Source organism: Ovis aries, chromosome 2 (assembly GCF_016772045.2).
Source record: "Ovis aries strain OAR_USU_Benz2616 breed Rambouillet chromosome 2, ARS-UI_Ramb_v3.0, whole genome shotgun sequence".
Classification (NCBI taxonomy): Eukaryota; Metazoa; Chordata; class Mammalia; order Artiodactyla; family Bovidae; genus Ovis; species Ovis aries.
In genome coordinates this window covers 826228-852655 of record NC_056055.1, presented here as the reverse complement: position 1 = coordinate 852655, position 26428 = coordinate 826228, and the positions used below count along the sequence as shown (strand labels likewise).

The following is a 26428-nucleotide window of genomic DNA, read 5'->3' as shown; positions in this document are numbered from 1 at the left end:
GTGGGATTTCATCGTCCGTCTACCTGCAGCAGCGATGGAGAGGCGCCCGGGGCAGGTGTCTCCACGTCTGCATGTAGGTGGCTGCAGTTGAGATGTGTTCTGAGGTCCTGGGCAGACAGGCAGACTCAGAGCACACGGGTTTGCAGGGGTGGGGAATCGGACGCTTCCATGTGAATGTCTTCATCCTCGATGGGCCCCTTCCGGAGCTGGCAGACTCCTCCTGGAAGCACTGGGCAGCGCACACTTGAGGCCTTGAGGACAACAGGGGTCGGTGTCCAGGGAGCACAGTGTCGGCCACAGGGTGCTAACACAGCTGCATTTTCCGACACTGAGATTTGAATTTCAGATGATATTCACGTGTCGCCAAATATTCTTCTTTAGAAATTTTCAGTCATTTAAAGACATAAGAACCGTTGTTCGCCTGCAGGCCATATGGAAATAGGCACCAACCCATTGCGTGGTTCTCTGATTAGCCTTGGTTGCTTCTGTTTTAGAAGAATGGGATTTGAGTGGGTGACTGGGTCCGGACAAATTTAGTCTGTACAATTCCTGTTCCCTAGATTATTTCTGGGCATTTGAAAGTGGGCTTCCCAGGTGGCTCAGTGGTAAAGAATCCGCCTGCAATGCAGGAGACGCAGGTTCGATCCCTGGGTCGGGAAGGTCCCCTGGAGGAGGGCATGGCACCCACCCCAGTATTCTTGCCTGGAGAATCCCGTGGACAGAGGAGCCTGGCGGGCTGCAGTCCACAGGGTCATAAAGAGTCAGGCGCGACCGAGCAGGGACGCACATGTTTGAAACTGTATCGGTGTCAGTCACAGAATCTTACCTTCAGTGCGTTTTACCTGTTTGTCAGGAAATTTTATTTTCTTCAGGCCCTGAAGCGTGTGGTCTCTCAGGCGTTCATAAACTGCCCACCACCAACCCGTGAGTCTGGGGAGTGGTGGTCTGGCGTCTCCAGGAGGGGGTTTTCCCCAGATGAAGAGCAGAGCCCCCGTGGAGGAGCTCTCCTTTCTGTGCAAGCGTTCTGTCTGTGTCCTCACGCGATCGTGAGCGTGGACACTGTCTCCAGGCCCCAGCGGAGGTCTCGTCGCCCTCCGAGTGCCTGCCTGGCGCGTGTTAACCCCGTGTTTCTTGTTGCAGCCCAGCGCGTGCTGACCCCGTGTTTCTTGTTGCAGCTATCTGTACAAGAATGAGATCCAGGCGATTGACCGGCAGGCCTTCAAGGGGCTTGCCTCTCTTGAGCAACTGTAAGTGCCCCCTGCTCTGGGTGTCTTGGACTTCACCTGCCCCTCGCCTCTCGCCCGGAGCGCGGGCCCCGTCTGCTGCCTGCACGATGCATGTCTGTGCGGGGGGACACAGGGCTGCATGCAGACCACAGAGCCGCGGTGCCCCCCTCCGCCTGCCCCCACCCATCCAGGCATCTGCGTCGCGCCCTGGGCCCTGCGCTCCCAGACAAGGGCCAGCAACACCAGCTGACCTCTGCCCCTCCGTGTTGGAGATAGCCTCGCAAACAGCTCTGAACAGCTGGAGGTCTTCTGGGGAGAAGTAGGGACGAGGAGGCGGTCATCCTCACACAGCATTTCCTGTTTGTGAATCTGCACGTTGAGGCTACTTCCCTCGCTCATGACATCATTATTTTGGAGAAACAATTTCCCCCATGTGTTTCCAGTTAGGGAACACCGGATGCTGTTTCTGGGGCCTCACGTGAAGTCCTGCTCTGCTGTGAAGTCAGCCTGTCCGTTTTAAGCAGAGCTCCTGGTCAGAGGCGTTTCTCTGGCCTGCTCATTACTTGGCCAGCCCTGGGCTGTCCCGCACTGGCCTGCAGTCACCGTGTGCAAGGCAGTGTCGTCCCGCGGTGCCGCGGTGGAGGAGGATGTCTTTGGTGTTTTGTCGGTTGGCAGGACACGGAAGCTTCCCTGGAGACCTCGAGGCGGAACTGGGGAGGCCTCACCCGAAGCAGGAGCTTCCGAAGCACACGCTGGGCTCGTGCTTAAATACCTGTTTATTTATTCGGCTGAAAGCTGCTTTCCCAGCCCGCTGTGCTTGGCGTGGACTGGACTGGGGGGAGGTTGGCCTGAGGGCTGCGTGCATAGAGGTCAGGCCATTGCAGGGACCCATGGGCTTCTGGAGAGGCGCTGGGGAGGGAGGCTCCCTGGAAGCATGTCCCCACGTCCCTCTTGGTGTGAAGGGCTCGGGCTGGGCAGGACACGCTTTCAGGAGCCAGGTGAGGCTCCGGCCTTGGGGTTGGGGGAGTGAGCCGGGTTGTTTTGAAGGAAAACAGTCTGGGTGGAACGGGGAGGAAGGGAGTGGCACCCCCCCGAGGCGAGATGAGGTCTGCGTGGACGCCCCGTGACTAAGGCCCTGGGGACTTGGGGCGCGTCCTGCAGACCCCGGGGAGGCGCTGGGCAGGGGTCTCTGCTGCTGAGACTTGGGGGTGAAGAGGCAGGCAGCTTGGACCCAGGCCTACCCGCGCAGAGGCCCCTGGGAGAAGGGGCATGTCCCTAAGGAGAGCAGGCTCAGGTCTGCTCCCAGCGTGTGGCCAGGCCCGGGCCTCCATGCCCCTCGGCTGAGGGCGGGGCTGGTGGGGGGCGGAGGCCTAGGCCCTGTCTGCCCAGCAGCTCTACCCTCTCAGGCCTTAAAGGAGGAGGGCAGGCCGGTGTTTAGACTTTATTTAAGGGAATCGATTGGTGGGGGGGGTCTCACTAATGGGCCCTGTGCACACGGCCCCCGCCCCGCTCCCAGGCTGGCCGAGGCCGTGGAGCCGGTGCACACAGAGCGGGGAGGCTCGTGAGGGGCTGCGGCCTCGGGTCGCCAGCTGCCTGGTGTCCTTCGTGCTGGTCTCTGCCCCACCGTTGGAGCCACCCGGGCTCCCTGGAGGCCGCAGGCCGGTGTCAGACACTATGTCGGGTGGGGCCCCCTCTCCTGCCCAGGGCCCATTTCCTCTCTGTCGGGGATGGCCTTGAGGCAGCACCCACAGCTGGCCGCCTGTGGGGCCGGCTCGTGGGTTTTTAAACCCAGCTTCCATGTGGCTCCTTCTCTCCCTGTTGTCCTCACCCAGGACTCACCCTGGGCCTGGCTGGCGGGCTTCCCGATCAGCCCGGCTGGGCCTCTCACACTGACTTCCGGGGGCGTCCTTGGTAGTTAGGACGGAGCTCTCCTCCCCTGCCTGCCCTGAGGCCCCCACGCAGGCGGGGCGGGCGCTGGGTACAGCCCAGCCCCACCAGCCTGCCGGGGGAGGCAGCCCAGCAGCCTGGCACCCGCGCGGCCACTGTGTGTCCTCCCAGCGCCTGGGGCGGGGAGAGCGGACCCCGGCGGGCTAGCGTGTCAGGAGGGGCTCCTGCGGAGACACCCGTTAGAAGGTGACTTAGCCGTTCTTCTGAGGGAAAAACCCTCCGGCTTTCACAGTGAAAAGAGCAGTACTCAGGGAAACCAGAAGAACTCCGTTTTACGGAAACCGTGTCCGTCGCAGAAAGCGAGGGCTCGTCTCGTGTGGACGGCGTCTGGGCGCTGAGGCTCTGTGCAGCCCAGGGGCGTTTGAGGAGGCTCAGCGTCCGCTCGGGCAGCTTTCTCGTCTTATCTGTGTGGTGGTTGTTTCTGCAGCTGAGAAACAACGTTCCCAGTGCCCCCTTGAAGCGTGAGTTAGGCTCCTGAATCCATCTGTGAGTTAGACGGTTGGAACGAAGGCGTTCACATACCTGCGTATGGGGTGAGGTGAAGATTCTGTTGGGTTTTCTAGAAAGGTCCGTGTCTGTGGAGCTGGGCATCCCTGGTCCCGCCCCCGTGGCTGGGGAAGAGGCCCGGTGGGCAAGCTAGACCCATCCTCTCACCGCTCCGTCCCCATGTAAGGTCTGTGCCCAGTTTTCCGCAGCCTTTAACCTTCCTCCTGGATGACTTCATTTGATCTGCATACAACGTAGGAGCTCTAGAGAGTTATCTATTGATGTGTGGATTCAAATGACTTAGAGAAAACGTGTGTTCAGCGAAACTCTGTAGCTCTGCAGAAACACAGAATTGCTTACAACTTGTTTCTTGTCCCCTTTTTTTGAAAACGTCTCCAGATACCTGCACTTCAATCAGATAGAAACTTTGGACCCGGAGTCATTTCAGCATCTGCCGAAGCTGGAGAGGCTGTAAGTCCTGTCTGTCTCCTGCGGTTCTGGAGCTCCTGGCTCAGCCCTTCCCCTGCGACAGAGAGAGCACCTCGCCTGTCCAAACTCTGGGCCATCTCAGCAGGGCATCTGTGCCTCTCCCCTGACAGCCCGGGAGTGGAACAGCGATGAGATGGGGGGTGTGGTCGTTGTCTCTGCTCCGTGGCATTGCTCCCAAGTCCAGGTGTATTAAGCCAAGGCAGTCGCGAGGTGCTCTTCAAAAGCTGACTTGTTCGGCTGTGCGTACTCTCTTCTGCACGTCTAAGCAGTATTTTAAAGGCTCTCTTTGGTTTATTGTCTCTTTCAACAGGTTTTTACATAACAACCGAATTACACATTTGGTTCCGGGGACGTTTAATCACTTGGAATCTATGAAAAGATTGTAAGTATACTGACCTTTATGCTGTCTTTCCAGCAGAGACGGCTTCTCCATGCCATGCGTTTCGCTCCCTTTTCACTGGGTGTTTCGAGGATCTCATCACATTCTGGGTGTGACTCAGGAAGGGAGGGTGGATTAAACCATCAGAGCCACAACCCAGACCTAGCTGACTCAGGAAACGTGGCCTCAGGTTAACACATTAGGCAAGACTATCCTAAAAATCAATTTTAAATGCTTCAAGTTAGTTTTTAATTCCATGTTGACATATTTTAGTGATGGAACTAAAACCTGCCTAGAGAGACTCTCTAAGCTATATGCCATTCCTTTTCTTTAGGCGGGCACACAACTGAATTCCGTCCATTTTCAGATCTCTAAAAAGAAGCTATCTTCACACTGATCACTTCTGACAGGACCGATGACAGGCCGAGGGGTTCTGACCGGACCGAGATGTTCTGACAGGACTGAGGACAGAACCGAGGTGTTCTGACAGGACTGAGGACTTCTGATAGAACTGAGATGTTCTCACAGAACCGATGACAGACCAAGGTGTTCTGATAGAACCAAGGAGTTCTGACTGGACCGAGGAGTTCTGACTGGACCGAGGAGTTCTGACAGGACCGAGGACAGAACCGAGGTGTTCTGATAGAACCAAGGTGTTCTGACCGGACCGAGGTGTTCTGACAGGACCAGGGAATTCTGACTGGACCGAGGAGTTCTGACAGGACTGGGGACAGAACCGAGGTGTTCTGACAGAACCGAGGAGTTCTGACCGGACCGTGGTGTTCTGACAGGACCGAGGACGGGCCGAGGGGCTCTGGTGCTGGTGGAAGACGCTGGCTTGCGTCTTGCGTCTCTCTCTGCGGCCTTGGCGGCCATTGTCCCTCAGGTAGATGTTACTGAGTGTGAACAATGAGCGAGGCTTGAGAAAGAGACAGAAAAGCCGCTGCCGAGCCCGGAGCCAGAGTGGCTTCTGTTTCTCTCCTCAGTGAAGTAAGGCACAGCTTTCTTCACAATTTACAGTCTGTTTCTTTAGGATAAAGAAGATAGAGAAATCTCTAGCCAAACGTCAAGCTGCATTCTAGGTGGCGGATAAGATAGCTGCTGCCTCTCTGACAGATAAGAGTGCAGGGAGAGGCTGCCGGGCGCCACCTGCACGGGCGGGGCAGACGGGGCCTCCCTGAGTCCGGCCCAGGCTGGCCGGGCTCTGTCCCCCGCCTTCTTTCTGCCCCTCGGTTCCGCCCTCTGGGCCCTGGCCTCTGCCCGTCTGGGACACACCTCAGACTTCTCGGCTCCATCGAGTTCCCCCCGACCCCCGGGTGGCCTAGGGGAGTGTGCGGCCGGGGGCTTCCGGCCAGTGTCACCCACTTGGGCCCACCTGCCCACCCACTATCCCCGGGGCCCATCCTCAGCACAGAGGTCCTGGTGTTTTCCGAATGGGGCTGAGGTGTCAGCAGGCACCGGGCAGGTCCCTGTGGCGGGGGGAGCTCTGGCGGGTCTGCGTGGAGCCCCTTAGACCCCACTGGCCGCACTCATCAGAGCTGACCGTCCGGAGAGGGGCCAGCCTTACCCGCCGCTCCCCCCACCCCGAGCCAGCCTCAGAGAGACGCTGGCGGGAGGCATGACGTCGGGCTGGGCTCCCGGAGCCCTGGCCCGTGGGGGTGCTGAGTGGACGCCTGCGGGCAGCCCCCCTCTGGTCCCGGGGGCCCCGTGGCCAGCCTGCAGCTGGGGCCTGAGCAGGGCTGGTTTCCGGCCTCTCGCCAGCACGTGTCGGGTCAGGCAGCCGTGGCTTCTGGTCCCCCGTTACACCCCTCACCTTGGTCTCCATCGTCCCGAGGGCAGAGGCGACACCCTGCCTGTTCCACTTGCTGGGAGGGTTGTGTCCACCTTCACGGGCCCCCTCCCCGCGGGCTTGCAGGACCGTTTAGCCCCTGAGAGGTGCCCCTCGGGGGTGTCGGTCATGTGAGGCAATCCCGGAAGACGGGGCGGGTGGTGCTGGGTGTGGGGGTTCCCACGTTGCCGCCTCACACAGGCTCCCGTCCTGCCCCGACTCCGCCCGCCCACATTGGCCCTGCGTCCACCCTGCATCTTGCACCTTCGATCGCTCTCGGCTCCGCCCTTCACTGTGTCCCTTGGGCTCCCTGCCCCCCGGCTCTGGTTCTGCCGAGTGTGGGTCCCGCCGGGTTGCATCCTGGTCGGGCAGGACCTGCTCAGATGCCGTCGTCTGCAGCCCCCACACCGCGGGTCCGTCTGGGCTGGGTCGGCCCTGCGCGTCCACGTCCCACGTCCCACGTCTCACGCGCGGCCTCCTCCTTGCAGGCGCCTGGACTCCAACGCACTTCACTGTGACTGTGAGATCCTGTGGCTGGCAGACCTGCTGAAGGGCTACGCGCGGTCAGGAAACGCGCAGGCCGCGGCCACCTGTGAGTATCCCCGGCGCATCCAGGGCCGGTCGGTGGCCACCATCACCCCGGAGGAGCTGGACTGTGGTGAGTGCCTCTGGAGGCGGGGCGCCTGCAGCCCTGTGTCCGTCTGGCCCTGGTGACCGCACGAAGCGAGTCTGGGTGGGCCTCACCGGTCCCTACTGCAGAGTCTGTCTCTGCGGTACCTGCAGGAAACTATTTGTAATAAATGTGGGCTTCATTGTCAGGTTTCCCTGCAAAAAAAAAAGCAACATGAAATGCATCAGGCCCTCTGTTGCTCCTTCCCACCATCTGCCTTTAGAGGCTGCAGCTGCCGGGCGGCGGGGCCCGTGGTGGGAGCGGGCGGCTCCTGGGGGAGGGGGGCTGCCGGCTGGCTGGGAGCTGGCCGCCTCCTGCGTCTGGATCTGGGCGGCGGCCACTCGGGGTGGATGAGGCTGGGCTCATCCAGCCGATTGCCCTGTGGGTGCATGACCCCTCACCACAAACACGAGAAAAGAAGCAGTCAGGCCCCGCAGGGCAGAGTCTCCCACATAAGTCAGTGCCGAGGAACTCAGCTCCTCGGTGTACTACGCTGTTGGAGTGGGAAGATCGGCTTCTCCAGAGCATCATCTTTATATTCATATATTAAAACCAGAATCGACTGCGGTCGAAAGTCACGCCATTTCCTGGTAACGCAGCAGTTTCGTCACTCGGCTGGCCACCGTTTGTGACCTTTTATGGACGATCCCTTTGCAGGCGGGCTCCTGGCCCTTGGTGTGTGCAGGGGACTGATTTCAGCCCTGGGGCTGCCCTGTGGCCTCTCCGCGTCCTGCCCTCATCGGTGAGGGCTGGTCCGGTGGCAGGGGTCCCGTGGTGGGCCTCAGGTCCTGGAAACGCTGTGTGGTTCGGCTCTAACACCGTCCTCTCCGTGGAGAAGCCCGCTGGCTGTTCTCACGGGAGAGTTTTTGGTTTGAACATGTGCGATTTTCTCTCGAACCAAAGGGACTTGCTGTGGGGTCTTGTTCGCACGGTGGTTTAGGACCAAGACAAGAGGCTCTGCTTCTCTTTCGGCGCAGAAAGGCCGCGGATCACGTCAGAGCCGCAGGATGCCGACGTCACCCTGGGCAACACCGTCTTCTTCACCTGCAGGGCTGAGGGCAACCCCAAGCCCGAGATCATCTGGCTGCGGAACAAGTGAGTGCTTCTGGGCAGGGTGCTGGGCGCTGGGTCCTAGACGCTGGGCAGGGTGCTGGGCGCTGGGTCCTAGACGCTGGGCAGGGTGCTGGGCACTGGGTCCCAGCTGTCAGGGGTGCTGGGCGCTGGGTCCTAGACGCTGGGCAGGGTGCTGGGCGCTGGGTCCCAGCTGTCAGGGGTGCTGGGCACTGGGTCCTAGACGCTGGGCAGGGTGCTGGGCGCTGGGTCCTAGATGCTGGGCAGGGTGCTGGGCACTGGGTCCTAGATGCTGGGCAGGGTGCTGGGCGCTGGGTCCTAGATGTTGGGCAGGGTGCTGGGTGCTGGGTCCCAGCCGTCAGGGGTGCTGGGCACTGGGTCCCAGCCATCCCAGTACCCCAGAAGCTCCGGGGTTCCTGCCCACCCTGACCTTTCCTGCTCCTCCCTGGAGGGAACGCAAAGAGAAGGAGATGTTTCTCTGGCGCCTCAAGTGCTCTGTGCCTCGAGGCCAGGGTCCCTGGGCCGGGACCAGACACCTGCGGAGGACTGGTGTTTCCTGTGCTTTGGGGGCCTGAGCCAGCCGGGCCTGTCGTTACAGCAACGAGCTGAGCATGAAGACGGATTCTCGCTTGAACTTGCTGGATGACGGGACCCTCATGATCCAAAACACGCGGGAGACAGACCAGGGCATCTATCAGTGCATGGCGAAGAATGTGGCTGGGGAGGTGAAGACACAGGAGGTGACCCTCAGGTACTTCCGGTCTCCAGGTAGGCACAGAGCTCCTCGGACACTCAGTACCCCGAATCCCCTTCCTCCCGCCCGCCCCCCTCTCTTTGCACCTGGTGGCGAGAGACAGACACCAGCGTCCCGGCTGGAGCGCCGGCAGCAGGGTCGGCTCAGGGTCACAGGTGACCCCCGACCGTTGCTCTGGCCCACCGCCAACCCTTAACCCAGGTGGTCACTCAGAGTGGCTGTGGGTAGCCGCTGCTGGGATCGCTGTTCAGAGGGCTGTGGACGCCTGGGAGACAAGTGTCCCCGCCTGATGCCTCCGCTCACGGTGGTCTCAAGGGCATCTCACTGGCTGCCCCGGCAGCGGGCTTGCTCCTGTGCTACAGGCCTTGGCTGCTTTAAAAGAAACCCCAGATCTGAATTTTGGTGCAAAATTCCCATATCTAAGATATTGGTACCTGATTTGAAAAGACAGTTGGAGCCAAAGGAAGCACAGCTGTGTCCTTGGATTGGCCTGGGCCACACCAGGTCACAAACCCCACTCTTGTCCGAGTGTTGACCCTGGGGACTTTGGCCGGAAGAGGAGCTGGCCCTTGGAGAAGAGCTGGGGGTGGCCCTGGTCCCTGGGCCGCGGGACACAGCACAGGTGGCCGTGGTGCCTCCGCGGCTCTGGGTCATCCTCGTGTGAGCGCGCCTGGTCTCTGTTTCGTGCGGTGGGATGCAGGGCCTTGCAGCACCCTCGGCGGCAGGATGAATGATTTCTGCGTTTCTTTGTTTAGAGTCTTACTATGAGAACTTTGTATGCCTCAGTATATCCCAGCAGAGACATAGTCCAGATTTACTGATGAATGAGAATCCCCAGCTCTCAAACACCAGTTCAGAGGAATGCGCAGGACAGATAACTGCAGCCAAGTCGAATCCCTTTAATCCCAGGTTCCCCGAGTGGAACAAGGCATCCAGGATCTCTGCAGAGCTGCACGGCTGAGTCTGCCAGACAAGACAGGGCTCCTGGTCACGAAGGAGCTTGTGCTTTGCTTGTAAGGACCAGGGAGGCCTGTGTAATGTTGATCAGAGTGGAGCAGTGCTGGAGGTGCGCGTCAAAACAGAGGGGACGGCAGGTCGTGAGCAGCGCGAGTCCTTAGCACAGGGGCCGCTGATCCCTGGATGGGAATAGAAGAGTCTCCCTCTGGCCTGAGAGTTCCAAATCTAACCTCTTTTGATCTGAATTTTCATTTGTGTCTCAGGAACAAGAGCCTTCCTTAGTACACCAGCCTGAGCTTGTTGGCCTTGCTCCCAGAAATGCACGTGAAGGGTCTCCTACAGGGGGCTGGGAAGGTCACTGCAGACCAAGGGGTCAGCCAGTGGCAGCCAGCCGGCCTGGACCAGGGGCTGCCCAGCCTGGCCCACTGCCTGGTTTTACAAGATCTTTACACTAAGAATGTGTTCCACCTTTTTGATGTGATTGGAAAGCTTAAGAATAGCATTTCAGAACACCTTTTTGATGTGACTGGAAAGCTTAAGAATAGCATTTTAGAACACCTTTTTGATGTGATTGGAAAGCTTAAGAATAGCATTTTAGAATACATGAGAATGAAAGGAACTTCAGACTTCAGCGTCTATTGATTAAGTCTTTCTTGAAACATAATCACACTCAAAGATTTATGGCCCGAAAAGCCCAAAATACATGGGCTGTGCCCCTTTATGGACTCTGCCAGTCCTATGATACAGACGATGATGGACCCCTAAGTAAGTCTCCATGAGTTACAAAGGGGTAAATGGTCTTTATCTATTTTGAAGATCTCTTATTAGGGGCATATAAGTCCACAGAGTTTATCTTCCTCATTAATTAAACTTTGATTATTAACCCTTTCACCTCTGTCAGTGTTTTTTGCCTTAAGATTGATCTGATTTTATACAGAGGCAACCATTTTTCTTTTAATTAGTGTTTATCACCTGTACCTTTCCCACCATTTTGCTCTGCTCTGAACTGTCACAGAATCTCAAATAACATCATAATCAATATATAAAATCCTCTTCAACCCTCTGAGTTGTTCAGTAAGTGGAATAGATGAAGACTGTAAGTAGCTTTGGGCTAGATAGATCAAGGTTTGTAAACAAAGAAGTTACAAAAAGATTACTTATTTTTGGAGGGTTTTGGGTTGGAAAATTGTGGATAAGGACATCAGCCCAAAGAAACGGCGCAGTAATAAGTCCTTTTTAAACAACATGTATTGTTCTATAAGCTTACTGAAAGGTTGTTGTTGAATTACGACGCCGGGATTCTTGGCCCCCGGAGGAGAAGAATTCAGTCTGGGGCCAGAGACGAAGCTTGATCGCTCAGAGCTTTTGTGTAACAAAGTTTTATTAAAGTATAAAGGAGATAGAGAAAGCTTCTGACCTAGGCATTAGAAGGGGGCAGAAAGAGTACCCCCTGCTAGTCTTTAGCTGGATGTTATATAGTCACCAGCAGCCTGTTAGTGAAAGAAAGGACTGTCTCAAAACTCAGAATGGCACCAGGCCCCTCACCCATAAGATGTATTTTGGGGTAATCTTGGCTCCAAATGGTTCATCTTGGGCCATAAAAGGATTTGCGTGAATCTTGAAGAAGGGCAGAGCACCATACAAATAGTGTCGTTTACACAGATCAGAGGATAACATACTGGTTTATCAAGTAGGTTCTGAGCCAAAAGGGGGAACCAACTCGAAGACAGTTTGGGGTAAATGCATAGCGCATTAGCATAGCTTAAGGTAAGCGTTTCCATAAGAAAAAGGCAGTGGTTAACCTCAAGTGAAACCAGGCGTCCTTATGCAACACAGAATTTTAAGAGAAACCTCCTTTTAAATTTGTATAGAGAAGGAAAAACAATATTGCTGGTTTGTTTCTTCCTGCCGCTTAAGGGAGATAAACATGTCTGACGCTTGCAGGCTGTTCCCTCCATTTGGAGACCCCTGGCCCTCCTGCCTGTTACCCTCTCATTATTAAAATACCTACGGGGTAAAGTCCCAGCAGGGTGATTTCTGGGCGGATGGTGAGTGAGTTTCCAGGTTTGATGTGCGCGGCCATGTCTGTCCTGGTGGACGAGGCAGTCTGTGCTCCTGACATGTTAGAAACATGTTTCGTTTCTGTACATACTCATCTCAAGAGCTCAGTAATAAATGTCTGGATTTTTTTTTCTGGATTTAGAGTTGAAAACTATTATCACACTATACATTTGTATTTTCCTTCCTGTGAGGGAAATTTTTTATTTCTGTATGTTCTAAATACCCTTTGAAAACAGTGTTTTATAACCAGTAAGAACTGCTAGCAAGGCTCACTTACTATCAAGACTGACAAAATGCTTCTAGAACCATCAAAAGTGAGATTGCGCCAGAATTCAGTCCATGTTTGAAAAAGGAACCGGTTCTGGCTGGTCAGCCCTGCTGATGCTGGCTTGACCTGACGCCGTGCACCGTCTTTCTGGTCTGCACGTGCCTTTGAAAAGGAAAGGGGACGAAGCCTGCAGTCGGGTTGGATTGCTTCTACTCATTTTAGGCGTCAGTAGGTAGAGTGAGTAGGAAAAGCCCAAGCAGAAGCCTCTGCTTTGCTGGAGGATGTTGATTCCGAACCTGTCTCCCACGGCAGCTCGCCCGGCGTTTGTAATCCAGCCCCAGAACACAGAAGTGCTGGTCGGGGAGGGTGTGACCTTGGAGTGCAGCGCCACGGGCCACCCCCCGCCGCAGATCACCTGGACCAGGGGCGACCGCAGCCCCGTGCCCACAGACCCTCGGGTGAGCATCACCCCGTCCGGCGGCCTCTATATCCAGAACGTGGAGCAGGAGGACAGCGGGGAGTACACCTGCTTTGCCTCCAACACCGTGGACAGCATCCACGCCACGGCCTTCATCATCGTCCAAGGTGAGGCCCGTCCGCGTGGAGCCCCGCCTTCCTGGCCTCCCTGACCTGCCCTGGAGCGGCCCCGGAGCTCCTCCTGGTACCCCCGTCCCAGAGCCTGCGCATCTTCTCCCGTCCCCGCAGACCCTCCGTGGGACTGCAGACATGTTGATTTTCCGCCCGGAGGCATCAGGCAGTCAGGGCTCTGTTTTTCTGCTGTGTTCTCCACGTGAATGGAGATGAGCGTGCCAGTTCACTGTTGTCTGGAAGTCTGGCACACACCTTGGAATTTCCTTAGGGTCGATTTCTGAACCCGGAGTCTGAGAGTATAAATAGTTCTGAGACTTGTGTGTTTCCAAAGTCCTTAAGTGGCCAGAATGAGTTTGTGAATAGTTTTCAAATTTAGTCGCAGAGTGGGACTTTGGTTGACAAGGGCGAGGGCGGCACAGGAGTGTGGATGCAGAAAGCGAGTTTTCCCTCCTCCTGCCTCCTCGCCAGCTTTCCCAGCCTCCGGCAGACGCAGACTCACCGGAAGCTGGTGACTTTTCCTCTGCTCCCTGGCTCTTTCTTTGCGCGTGTGGCCATACAGTCACGTTGTTTGGTTTTGATTGTGGCTGCTGTGTGTGTGCTGAGTCGTTTCAGTCGGGTCCGGCTCTTTGTGACCCCATGGACTCTAGCTCGCCAGGTCCTCTGTCCCTGGGATTCTCCAGGCCAGAATCCTGGAGGGGGTTGCCATACTCTCCTCCAAGGGACCCTGCTGACCCAGGGATTGAGCCCCCGTCTCCTGAGTCTCCTGCATCGGCAGGCTGTTTCTTTACCCCCAGCGCCGCCTGGGAAGTTGGCTTGTTGCTTTTATGAAAATGGAGTTATGTGGGACACATTTATCTGTAATTTCCTTTTGTGTCTCTCACCCGGTAATAATGGCGTGACTCTGGCACGCACACAGTTGCGCTAGAAGACATCTTACCCACGTGCAAGCACATTGGTTCAGGCTGAGGAGGTGGATCTGGGCCCTTGCCGGAGCCGAGGCTGGCCATCAGCGAGTTCTGTGCTGCTGGACGAGCAGTGTCCACACACGTGGCCGCGTGATGCTGAGAAGCACCCGGGGTGTGGCCTTCTTCCTGCTCCGCATCCTTTTCTCTGGCCTCTTCCTCCCGCCCTGGGATGCCGCGCCAGCAGAGGGGTCCGGGTGGGCCCTGGGGGCGGCCTCGCTCCGGGGAGGAGACTGGCTTTGCGCCCAGAGCTGTCCCCTAAATGCCTGTTTCTGCGTCTTTCCCCCCCGTAAGCGCTTCCTCAGTTCACCGTGACGCCCCAGGACAGGGCTGTCATCGAGGGCCAGACGGTTGAGTTCCACTGCGAGGCAAAGGGCTACCCGCAGCCTGTCATCGCCTGGACCAAAGGAGGTGAGTGGCCTGCAGGGCAGTGACCCGCTCTGTCCCCCCATCACTCCCTGGGGCACGGTGCCCTGGGCAGGCCGCAGCAGCGGAATCAGACGTGACCCAGCGCCGCGGCATGTCCGGCTGGCCCTGTCCTCACCAAGGACCAGGGCGGCAGGCCCATCTCCGGGAACACGGATCTGGGGACAGAAGCTCCTCAATCCTTCCGTCCCTCAGTCAGGCCTCTGCCTGGCCCCGAGGAAGGCCAGGCTACTGTCCCAGCATCCGTGTCACTGAGAGCGCGTCTCCACCTTGCAGGGAGCCAGCTGTCAGTGGACAGGCGCCACCTGGTCCTGTCGTCGGGGACGCTGAGGATCTTGGCCGTCGCCCTGCATGACCAGGGCCAGTACGAGTGCCAGGCTGTGAACATCATCGGCTCCCAAAGGGTCGCCGCACACCTGACCGTCCAGCCCCGAGGTAGGTGGTGGTTCCTCACTCTCCCCCAGGGGACCACCCCTGGACTTGCATCCGGAGGCCTCATCATAGCTGGAATCGTCCGTGTCAGCTGTGGGGACCCTGCTCGTGGGGGGCACGGGCATGAGGGGCGCCTGCAGTTCAGTGGGCTGTGCTTCCACTGCTAATTTGTGGCCCTGGGTCGTGGGTGGCCTGGCCTGGGGAAGGGGCTGGAGGCTCTGCCTGCAGAGTGTAGATAGGGGTTGGGGCCTGGGTCTGATCTGGCCTCTGGGCTCTGGGTTTCCTTCCAGTCCTGAGCAGGCAGGACAGTGGATGACCCGTGAGTGGGACCGTCAGCTGGTGCCCTGCCTCCTTCCTCATCACCAGCTCCTGGGGGTTGAGGCCTTGGACTTGCACGCAGGGCAGGAGCCACATGGACAGGCGGGCCACTGCCCTGAGGCTGCCGCTCAGGGGGAGGCTGGCAGCCCCAGAGGTCCTGTCCGGCTTCTTCTTGGCAGGAAACAGGGTTGCGGCCCGGCCACAGCAAGGGTGCTCGGTGCCCTGGGCCTGCCCCAACCGGGGATGGGGCCTCTGCCGCAAACCTTGAACCACCTGGGTTCTGTGCTTGGCAGCCCCTGTCCTTGCCTTGCAGTCACCCCGGTGTTCACCAGCGTCCCCAGGGACATGACGGTGGAGGTGGGCAGCAACGTGCAGCTGCCCTGCCGCCCCCAGGGCGAGCCGGAGCCCGCTGTCACCTGGAACAAGGTAGGGGCTGAGGCATCCAGACCTGCCTTCATGGGGGAGGCAGCCGACCTGAACAAGACAGACTCAGGACACTTGCCCGTACATGTCCTTCTTGGTGACAGAAGCGAAAACAAAGTCCCTCTTGCTAGGTCCTTGGTCCAGCACTCGCTGGAGAGATTTTCTGATGTCCCATTTCACTGTGTTGTTCTTACTGAGCCCAGCACAGAAACTCTAGTCTGTGTTCAACTGTGAACAAATTGTTTAATCCAAGCCACGTTCTTGGAGGTCGTGAAGTGGTTCCCTGGGAGGGAGGTGGGGTCCTCGGGGCCCTGACGCCTCTGCCTGCCTTGCTTCCTCCTCGTCCTGGGAGGTCACCTGCCTTCCTTGGTGACACACACCTGCCCTGGCTGCTCGCACACGCTGGGTTCCCTGCCCTGCACCCCCAGCCCAGCACACATCCCACGAAGGTCGCCTTTTGTGCCCTGGGACCCTGCAGAGTCCACACAGCGAGGCTTGTGTCTCAGGCTTTCTGGGTCTTCCGCCAGCAGGCAAGAGGGACTCCTGCCCTTGAATCTGCACTGGGCAGGGTCGTCCCAGTGTCTGGCGGGCCTGAGAAGTGCCGTCAGGAGGGCTCCATTCGCAAGGCCCCGGCATGCGGTGCCCTTCCCCTAGGAGAGACCCCTCGGGTCCTTAGTCTGATTCCCACCGTCCTCTCCGCTTATTTTGCTCCAGGATGGGGTTCAGGTGACAGAAAGCGGGAAATTTCACATCAGCCCCGAGGGGTTCCTGACCATCCGCGACGTTGGGACCGCAGATGCTGGCCGCTACGAGTGTGTGGCCCGGAACACGATCGGGCAGGCGTCGGTCAGCATGGTGCTCAGCGTGAACGGTGAGGCTGCGGAGTGGAAGCCCCACGAGCTCGGAGGCCGTTAGAGGGCAGGGCACGTCCGCTTTGCAGAGAGGTCGGCGCTGCCCGGAGGCACAGCTGCGCCCCTCCACTGCCCTGGGCTCCGAGAGCGCTGTGGCGGCCCGCTTGGAGGGCCTCCCTGCTCTGGGTTTTGTAGTCGGTTTAGTGGTTGCCCAAACCCTCTCGAGTTCTGCAGCCTGTAATTTGCAGCCACTGTTTGGCAGAAGCACAGGCGCAGCTCCTGATGTGGAGTCTGGGCCCCTTCGTTCTGCTTTCTGTCTGTTCTGAGCGTGTGTGGCCTCGTGTGGCCCTGGGGTGTGCTCAGCCTTCATCCGAAGCCCACGCGAGGGCAGGGACCACCCTCCTCCCCGGGTCTGGGCCTGGCGGGCCTGCTCTGTGCCGACTGGCAGGGCCTCTCCACCATCCCAGGGCTGCACACCTTGGGCGTGCTCCTGGGCTCCCAGCAAACAGGGTGACATGCAAGCCTGTAGCTTTTCTTAAGTCTTACAGTTCCACCCAAACCTGCGCTTGGTAAGTTGAATTTGTTTTTTCCCAAGCAATAGTCATAGAAAAGTAATTCAAAAACATATTTACGTACCTTAGAGAAAAGGGTAAAGAAAATTCACTAAAATGTGGTTAGTTTGGAGATTGTGGGTGGGAGGTTATTCTTCTATTTCTTGTGTAAGTAGTCCATGTTAAAGCAACATTATTTTTCAAGTACAAGAAACATGGAAGAAGCGCCGTTGCATGTATGGGTGCCCGCGGCTGCCTGCAGACAGCAGTAGAGGCGTATTTGCATGTCTCTTTCTTTCATTTTTTCTTTTTTTTTTTTAATGTTAAATGACCTTATTTTCCCATTATATTAGACTGGAGTGATTATAAATTAAATCAGTGAATTTCTGATTTTAAAACAAATTCAACTCAAGTCATCGGTAATAACGAAATGTGAGGTGATAAAATTATGTACGATTGTCCTGCCCGTTTGTCTGATTTGTGGCATTAGATGCGTAAAACCTATAAAAATATTAGGTTCTAAACATCACCTAGTGAGGGGGCTTCTGGTTCAAGATGGCAGAGGAGAAGGGTGTGTAGAGGATGTCGGCTCGTCTCCTCCTGTGGCGGCCGAACAGCCATTGACGGGAGAACACGGAGCCCACCAAAAAGATAGCCCGCGTGCAGGGACGAAGCCACAGCGAAGTGGCGGGAGGGGGGCAAGCGCAGGAAAATGAAATCTCATGCCCCCAGGGTGGGCGGCCCGCGACACTGCGACGCCAGGGGCGCTCTCCCGCTGGGGGGAGGCCCTGAGCCTCTCGTCAGGGCCCCCAGCCTGGGGGTCTCTCACGGGGACTGGGCGCCCCCGGGAGCCTGACCCTGAAGGCCGGCGGGGTTTGGTTACAGGACTCCCACAGGACTGGGGGAGGCAGCGTCTCGTCCTGGAGGGCACACGCAGAATCTCGTATGTGCCGGGGTCCGGGGGAAAGGAGCAGTGACCCCACGGGAGACGGAGCCGGGCCTCCCGGCCTCTGTGGGAGGGTCTCCTGCGGAGGCGCAGGCCAGCCGCGGCTGCTCACAGGGACGGGGGTCCCGGCAGTGGGGGTCCTGGAAGGGGCCCTTGGCCTAAGTCCCCGTGGAGGTCACCACTGGCCCTACCGTACAGCCTGTAGACCCCAGGCCGCACGACTCACAGGGTGGGATCAGTGGGTAACTGGATTCAATTTTTACTGACCAAGACCCAGTTTTTCCCACCACCAAGTCCCTCCCGTCAGGAAGCTTATACATGCCTGGTGGCCTCATCCGCCAGGGGGCAGACAGAAGAAGCAAGAAGGGCCACAATCCCACAGCAGCTAGGAGCAAAACCACGTCACAGAAAGTTAACCACGATGAAGAGGCTTCATCCCAGATGAAGGGATGAGATGAAACCCCAGAAAAGCAACCAGATGAATTGGAGACAGGCAGCCTTCCAGAAAGAAATTCAGAATACTGATAGTGAAGACGATTCAGGATCTCTGAAACAGGGTGGGAAAGATGCAGGAAGTGTTTCCCAAAGACCTGGAGAAACTAAAGACCAAACAGAGGTGAAGAGTGCGCCGGAAGCAGCCAGCAGCAGATTAACTGAGGCAGAACAGGGGAGCGGCCTGGAGGACGGAACGGTGGGCAGAATACAGGAGAAAGAAGGAAAAGAAATGAAGACAGCCTGAGACGTCTGGGACATCAACGCACCAACGCTTGCGTTACGGGGGTCCCAGAAGGAGAGAGAGAGAAAGGACCCGAGGAAGTATTTGAAGAAATAGCCGAAAAATTCCCTAACATGGGAAAGGAATAGTCCACCACATCCAGGAAGCGCGGCGTCCCAGGCAGGATAAACCCAAGGAGGAGCACACCGAGACATGTGGCAGTGAAACTGACGAAAACCAAAGGCAAAGCTGAAACACGAAAAGCAGCAAGGGAACAGTGACCGACGACACACAGGGGCGCTCCCGCCAGGCCGTCAGCAGGTTCCCAAGCCGGAGGGAGTGGCGTGACGTATTTAAAGTGATGAAAGAGAAGAGCCGGCAACCGAGAGTGCTCTGCCCAGAAGGACTTCAGTCAGATTTGATGGAGAAACCTAAAGCTTTCCAGACAAGCGAAAGTTAGAGAGAATACATCTGTAGCAAACCAGCTGTACAGCGAATGCTAAAGGGATTTCTGTAGGCAGAAAAACAAGAGAAGGAAAAGACCCACACGAAATAAACCCAAAACAATTAAGAACGTGGTAATGCCGTACGTGTAATCATCGTGAGCTGAGGTGAAGTCGCTCAGTCGACCATCAGAGTCACACCGAGCCCTGGAGAAGAACAGTGGCACCCGGGCACCTGCAGTCTCCAAGCAATCCAAGATGACCTACTAGGCTTCTCCGTCCATGGGATTCTCCAGGCAAGAATACTGGAGTGGATTGCCATTTCCTTCTCCAAGGGATCTTCCCGACCCAGGGATCAAACCCGGGTCTCCCGCATCGGAGGCAGACGCTTTAACCTCTGAGCCACAGATAAATGCCTTAACGTAAGCGGATTAAAGGCACCAGACCGGCTGAGCGGCCGAGGGTGTGTGCACGGGTGCACTTCCGCATCGTGATACTTAGCCCTAAACTGTGCGGTTTCTGTGTTGTTAGGCTGATCATGTTCCCTTCAGGGCTTGCAAGTGTGATTATGTTTCGTGTTTTCTCTGGCTATTGATTGTGAAAACTGATAAACGTCTGTTAGCATTATATTTTTGCTGATTACAATAATTATATCACAACTGGTCAACAGAAAATAATAGCATTCTATATCATCGAAACTACCATTTAATAGAAAAACTTCTGAAAGTGAAAGTCGCTCAGTCGTGTCCGACTCTTTGCGACCCCATGGACTGTACACTCCGTGGAATTCTCCAGGCCAGAATCCTGGCGTGAGGAGCCTTTCCCTTCTCCAGGGGATCTTCCCAACCCAGGGATCAAACCCAGGTCTCCTGCATTGCAGGCAGATTCTTTACCAGCTGAGCCACAAGGGAAGCCCCAGAATAATCACTTTCTAAAATGCAGGTGCGTAACAGATCATCTTGGATTGCTTGGAGACTGCAGGTGCCCGGGTACCACTGTCCTTCTCCGGGGCGCGGTGTGACTCTGATGAGCAGCTGGCCTGGGCTTGCTTTCTCCAGGCTGTTTCCTGTTCCCCATTTCACTTAGTTTGCATTTCTTCAATTTTTCCTTCTTTTTTTTTTGCTGTTGTTCTCTCTCAAGCCTTTATGAAGCATACCAGGAAAGCTTCTGTGTATATATATATTATGTTAAAACAGTATTGGTTCTAGAAAATTAATGAGTTTTTGACTAGCTGAAAAAATTAAGACATTTTGATTCAACTCATTGGACTTGGTATGACTAGATTTCTAATTTACATTCACTCAAAACTTTGATACAGCTCCATGTATTTTACTGCTAAAAGTGATTAGTGATTTAAAAATATTCGAATGGGACTTGAAGCTTCGATTACAACTCTGAGAATATGAAAAAATAGTGAGTTGAGAATGCTGTGCTTTCCAGGTTTCTGCTCAATGTTATGTGGCAGCCTGGATGGGAGGGGAGTCTGGATGCTTATGTGTGACCGAATCCCTTTTTGTCCGCCTGAAACTACCACACATTGTTAATCAGCTATTTTACAATACAAACCCGACTCGGGCTTTATGTGAGGTCAGGGCCAGGAGGGGCTGCGCACGGAGGAGGGGCTGCGCGCGGAGCAGGGGGTGCGCGCGGAGGAGGGGCTGCTCGCGGAGGACGGGGTGCACCCAGAGGAGGGGGTGCACGCGGAGGAGGGGGTGCGCGCGGAGGAGGACCTGCGCCCGGAGGAGGACCTGCGCGCGGAGCATCTCACCAAGGGCGTTTTCAACCATGTCGAGTTTTCTAGGTTTGCGTATTTTGAAGGAAAATATTTACCATCGAATTTGTTAAAGCGCACGTTCTTGGTGACCTGTCCTGAGGCATTTTTAAAGATAAAAGCTTTGTTGGAACAAAGGTGTTTTGTTTAGCAAACTCTAAGTGCGAGAAAAGTGAAATGCTATTAAGTGGAAAACGAATGAAGAAAGAACAGTGGAAAGGAAGCGGTCACTTCAGAGGTAGCAGGGTCCGCAGCCGTGTGTGTGTGTGTGTGTGTGTGTGTGTGTGTGTGTGTGTGTGTGTGTGAGTGAGCACAGTGCCCTGCGCACAGGCTGGCTGTGGGATGTCTGATCCTCCATGAGGGTTAGGACGGGGGCAGCGGAGCCTCGGGAGGCGAGTGGGCTGAGGTCCAGCAGCGGGAGGCATCACAGCATCCACCAGCGGTTAAAGCCCAGCCGGGCAGGGCGGCTGCTCAGGGGACCTGCATCGGCCTTCCTGTCAGCTGATACTTTGCTAGAAGAGCTTCGGAGTTTTCAGTTACAGCTTCTTTGACCCTTTGTGGGGAAACCTGTGATTTTAAAGCGTCTACCTGGTGGCTCAGAGGTTAAAGCGTCTGCCTCCAATGTGGGAGACCCAGGTTCGATCCCTGGGTCAGGAAGATCCCCTGGAGAAGGAAATGGTAACCCGCTCCAGTATTCTTGCCTGGAGAATCCCATGGACAGAGAAGCCTGGTAGGCTACAGTCCACGGGGTCGCAAAGTCGGATGTGACTGAGCGACTTCACTGACTGAGTGACTGGCATCTTTCGTGTAGTTTGAAAACAACTCCTGGTAGAATTTGTGATAAAGAAATGTAAGGGTTGGAGGGAAAAGAGGAAATGGCGCTGGAGCGGAGTCTGTGCTGTGGCGTCGGGCCTTTGTTCTGTGCCCTGTGTGTGTGTGTCTGCTGGTAACCCACGACCTCCTGCCTCCTAGTTCCTGATGTCAGCCGGAACGGGGACCCGTTTGTGGCCACGTCCATCGTCGAGGCCATCGCAACCGTGGACAGGGCCATCAACTCCACGCGGACGCACCTGTTTGACAGGTACGTGCAGGAGCAGCCAGAGCTGTGACCTGCTCGCGGGCGGGCTCGTGAGGGCGTGCGGGCTCGCGGGGGCGTGCGGGTCTCCTGCACCAAGTCCTCACCTGTTTCTTGTGTGTCAAGCAGTGTTTTAACCTGCAAATCATGAACAGCGTTGTGTTAGCTTTCCTGGGGGCCAAGATAACAGAAAGGTGTGTCCTTTCCAAGCAGAAGCTGACCTGTGATTCACAAATAGAACATTTCAGAAAACTTTTGACTCATTCCTTGGGCTTGTTTCTCAGTGAGTTGGCAAAAACAAAGTATTTCTTAAGCCATTCATGCGTTTGCTCATCTTGGCAACCCTCAAGTGTTTTTGCTGCGTCTGAATTAAAATAGACTATCTGTGTTTTTTTCTTCTATTGACGTAACGACTCATTTATTTTTAGTGTCTTTGACTTTGTTCCTTTGCTTTGTTGCCTTCCATGGGATGAGTAAGGTACGGTGCTTCGTGTCCATGGAAACGTAGCCATAGAGACAGTTAACCGCGGTGCTCCTTGAGTGACTTGTGTTCTCGGTCATCTCTTCTACTCTTGCCTCCTCACCCCACACGCCCGCCAGCCGCCCTCGCTCCCCGAACGACCTGCTGGCCCTGTTCCGGTACCCGCGGGACCCCTACACGGTGGAGCAGGCCCGGGCCGGGGAGATTTTCGAGCGGACGCTGCAGCTGATCCAGGAGCACGTGCGGCACGGCCTGATGGTGGACCTCAACGGAACCAGTCAGTACCCCGCGGCGCCACCCCCACAGCCCCTTCCCAGGGCGGCCCCAGCCCGCCTGGCCCCGCGTCTGTGGCGAGCATCGTCATTGCAGTTGGCCTGAGTGGGGACGGTGCTGTGGTTCTCACGGGCCTGGTGGGAGAGCGGGTGGGGACGAGAAGTGTGCTCAGCTCAGGGGCTGTGCTGGCCCGGCCCTGGGCCCTGGGCCCTGATCCTCAGGTCCTCTGGGCAGAAGGGAGCTCTGGGAGGCCCTGGGTCCAGGTCAGGGGTGCTGGGAAGGGCACTGGTGGAGCCTCAGCAGGTGCTGTGTGTCATGCCACCCCCCCCGACCCTTGGCATGGGCCCCCCCCACTGTGAGGCTCTGTGGGACCCGAGGGGGTGAGCGCCCAGGCAACGTGTGGGAGGCAGTGCTCCCCGGGCCGGGCTGGCTCTTGGGCCCAGGACTGGGCTTCCTCCGGGTGGCTATGACTAAGCAGAGGGCCACCCTTGCTTTCTCTCTGGGAGGTGGGAGCTGCCAGAGTTTCGGGTCTGAGCCTGATGCTGGATGCCAGCTGGCGCTGGGAGCCCAGCGTCCTGTCTGATACTGGATGCCAGCTGGCACTGGGAGCCTGGCGTCCTGTCCCTTCAAAGCTCCTCTGGCACAGCCCACCTACCCAAGTGTCCAATCGCCTCTCCCCCGGCCCGGACAGACTCACTCCCCGGTCTTGATTGCCCCCTTTGTGGGTCTTGAGGACCCTGTCCTCTGCAGAGGGGCTCTGGCTCCCGTTTCCTGTAAGTCCAGGTCTAGTCCATCCTGCTGGGCTCTGAGATGCTCTGGATGTGTCCAGCCAGAGCGTGGACGAGCGTGGCGCCCTGGGCGTCTGGCCCGGGAGGGCCTGTGGCGGGAGCAGGCGCTGGTGCGTCAGGTCTGCTCCTGCTGGAACCTGCTCACTGCCCTGTCTTTCCCCTCCCGGGTCCCTGCGCGAGTCGGGTCCAGCAGGCCCAGCCTCGGGTCGCTAAGCCGCGTCTCCCCCCACCCCGGCCAGGTTACCACTACAACGACCTCGTGTCCCCGCAGTACCTGAGCCTGATCGCCAACCTGTCGGGCTGCACGGCCCACCGGCGCGTCAACAACTGCTCGGACATGTGTTTCCACCAGAAGTACCGCACGCACGACGGCACGTGCAACAACCTGCAGCACCCCATGTGGGGCGCCTCGCTCACCGCCTTCGAGCGCCTGCTCAAGGCCGTGTACGAGAACGGCTTCAACACGCCGCGCGGCATCGACCCGGGCCGGCGCTACCACGGGCACCCGCTGCCCATGCCCCGCCTGGTGTCCACGGCCCTCATCGGGTCGGAGGCCGTCACCCCGGACGAGCAGTTCACGCACATGCTCATGCAGTGGGGCCAGTTCCTGGACCACGACCTGGACTCCACGGTGGTGGCCCTGAGCCAGGCCCGCTTCTCCGACGGGCAGCACTGCAGCTCGGCCTGCAGCAACGACCCGCCCTGCTTCTCGGTGGCCCTGCCGCCCGACGACCCGCGGGCGCGCAGCGGGGCGCGCTGCATGTTCTTCGTGCGCTCCAGCCCCGTGTGCGGCAGCGGCATGACGTCACTGCTCATGAACTCCGTGTACCCCCGCGAGCAGATCAACCAGCTCACGTCCTACATCGACGCCTCCAACGTGTACGGCAGCTCCGAGCACGAGGCCCGCGCGGTCCGCGACCTGGCCAGCCAGCGCGGGCTGCTGCGCCAGGGCATCGTGCAGCGCTCCGGCAAGCCGCTGCTGCCCTTCGCCGCCGGGCCGCCCACCGAGTGCATGCGGGACGAGAACGAGAGCCCCATCCCCTGCTTCCTGGCCGGCGACCACCGCGCCAACGAGCAGCTGGGCCTCACCAGCATGCACACGCTCTGGTTCCGCGAGCACAACCGCGTGGCCGCCGAGCTGCTGGCGCTGAACCCGCACTGGGACGGCGACACGGTCTACCACGAGGCCCGCAAGCTGGTGGGCGCCCAGGTGCAGCACATCACCTTCCAGCACTGGCTGCCCAAGGTGCTGGGCGAGGCCGGCATGAAGATGCTGGGCGAGTACCGCGGCTACGACCCGGGCGTCAACGCCGGCATCGTCAACGCCTTCGCCACGGCTGCCTTCCGCTTCGGCCACACGCTCGTCAACCCCGTGCTGCAGCGGCTGGACGAGGACTTCCGGCCGCTGGCGCTGGGCCACGTGCCGCTGCACAAGGCCTTTTTCTCCCCGTTCCGCATCGTCAACGAGGGCGGCATCGACCCGCTGCTCCGCGGCCTGTTCGGCGTGCCCGGCAAAATGCGCGTGCCATCGCAGCTGCTCAACACGGAGCTCACCGAGCGGCTCTTCTCCATGGCGCACACAGTGGCGCTGGACCTGGCCGCCATCAACATCCAGCGCGGCCGCGACCACGGCATCCCGCCCTACCACGAGTACCGCGTCTACTGCAACCTGTCGGCCGCCCACACCTTCGAGGACCTGAGGAACGAGATCAAGAGCCCCGAGATCCGGGAGAAGCTGCAGCGGTGGGTGTGGGGGCCGCGTGGGGAGGGGGGCGAGCTCTCGGGAGCCGAGGTTCCGCCCGTGCCGGCCGAGCCCGGGAGCGTGGGGTGGGGTCTGGAGTTTAAAGAGGGGAGGCTGCTGAGTGCACCTGCTGTGGCCCCGGAGCCCAGGCCGTGGCCCCAGTGCCGGCAGGAGCTGGGTCCTGAGCCCTGAGGTTTGTCCACGTCCCCCGGGGCCCTGCCCTGCAGTGGCAGCTTCAACCCTTCCCGGGAGAGACGTCCCTGGGCTGGGGGGACAGAGGTGTGAGGAGACCTGCCGCACAGAGCAGGGGCCCCGGGAAGCCCTGGGCAGCCTGTCCTCCTGGGGGCAAAGCAGCAGCTGAGCCTGGGCTCATCAGGCCTGCTGAGAGGGGCTTCCCGCCATGCCAGCCTGCTCGCCAGGCCCTGTGCATCCAGACCGTGGACTGACCGGGCTCTCAAGACCCACCAGCCTCTCTCCTTGTGTCCAGTCGGCTCTGGCTCCTCCGGTTGTGTGTTTCGCGTCCTTTATCCCGGTGTTTCTGAGCTGGTCTTTGGCGGAGGTGACCACTCACGGGGACGCTCGCAGCCGCTGGTCAGCTGGCCCCTGTTCCTGTGCAGTTGGTTCCCTCGGGTTTGAAAGAGTCGTTTTGGAAAGAAGAACAGTGCTTTCTTGTGAAGGCTCACTCTTGGTGTGCTCCGGAGTCTCCTGTTCCGTAGAAGGTGGGCCTCTGGCCCCTAAGTTGCAGGCTTAACCCTGAGGCTCAGCTGTGCTCCCCTGGGGCCGGGCCCATGCCTCCTGGGGAAAGTGGCGCCTTACTCATGAGTCACTGCGTTTGTAAGTAAGTGAGCACTGTCGTCTACTCAGCTTGACATGCTCCAGTCTTGGTTTAAGTCAGTGTCAGGTGGCCGGGTTCACAGACGAACACCCTCCTGCCCAGGACCTTGCCTGTGGTCTGCGTCTTTCACGCTCGAATAGCCTCTGTTGTTCTCATCCAGAGGGGCAAGGTCACTTCCCCAGGGTTTGTCCCTTGCCCGACTTACATCACCACCATGCGGAGGACCTGCTCTCCAGCCCAGCCCTGTTGAGGGTCGCGGGCCCTGGGCCGAATGCATGACCCGCCCACACGGGGGTCCCACGTCTCCCCTCCCCTGCGTCAGGCCCGACTGAGTGGGAGTGAGAGGGGTGTCCCAGAGGAGAGGCGACACAGGACAGCGGGCCCCAGCCTCGGCCCGCGAGCCCGCCAGGGAAGGCAGGCCTCTGGACGGAGGTGCAGGAGCAAACGGTCCCTGCTGTGTCGGTGGCGTCTGACCAGATCCATTCCCAGCAGCCTGGTGTGAGTGGAGGGTGAGCTGGGCTGGGGGCTGTGATCAGCCAGGTGCCCTCTCTCTGTCTGAGTCTGCGCCCCTAGCGTGGGGGCCTCCCTGCAGGCCAGTCGTTCAGGTGGGGGCAGACAGAGGGGAAGCCCCACCTGGGAACTGGGTGTCTCCTCTGGGAAAAGCCCCCTC

At 58.1% G+C, this 26428-nt stretch overlaps 1 protein-coding gene across 3 annotated transcripts in view; it reads left to right on the top strand.

Moving 5' to 3' along the window:
- The window catches only part of PXDN (peroxidasin), a 64492-nt gene that overhangs the window by 29893 nt on the left and 8171 nt on the right, over positions 1 to 26428 (top strand). For 2 of the 3 annotated variants that reach the window (XR_003588047.3, XM_027964024.3), the window contains exons 4-17: positions 1176 to 1247; positions 4059 to 4130; positions 4459 to 4530; positions 6844 to 7013; positions 8003 to 8120; positions 8695 to 8864; positions 12449 to 12721; positions 13984 to 14100; positions 14392 to 14550; positions 15179 to 15291; positions 16003 to 16159; positions 21538 to 21646; positions 22241 to 22398; positions 23422 to 24925. Coding sequence is in view for 2 of the 3 variants with exons in the window: in XM_027964024.3 (XP_027819825.2) it covers positions 1176 to 1247; positions 4059 to 4130; positions 4459 to 4530; positions 6844 to 7013; positions 8003 to 8120; positions 8695 to 8864; positions 12449 to 12721; positions 13984 to 14100; positions 14392 to 14550; positions 15179 to 15291; positions 16003 to 16159; positions 21538 to 21646; positions 22241 to 22398; positions 23422 to 24925 (3264 nt within the window). In the remaining variant the exon portion in view is untranslated. The remainder of the gene's footprint in view (positions 1 to 1175; positions 1248 to 4058; positions 4131 to 4458; positions 4531 to 6843; positions 7014 to 8002; positions 8121 to 8694; positions 8865 to 12448; positions 12722 to 13983; positions 14101 to 14391; positions 14551 to 15178; positions 15292 to 16002; positions 16160 to 21537; positions 21647 to 22240; positions 22399 to 23421; positions 24926 to 26428) is intronic. The other variant, XM_027964025.3, reaches the window with a different exon arrangement.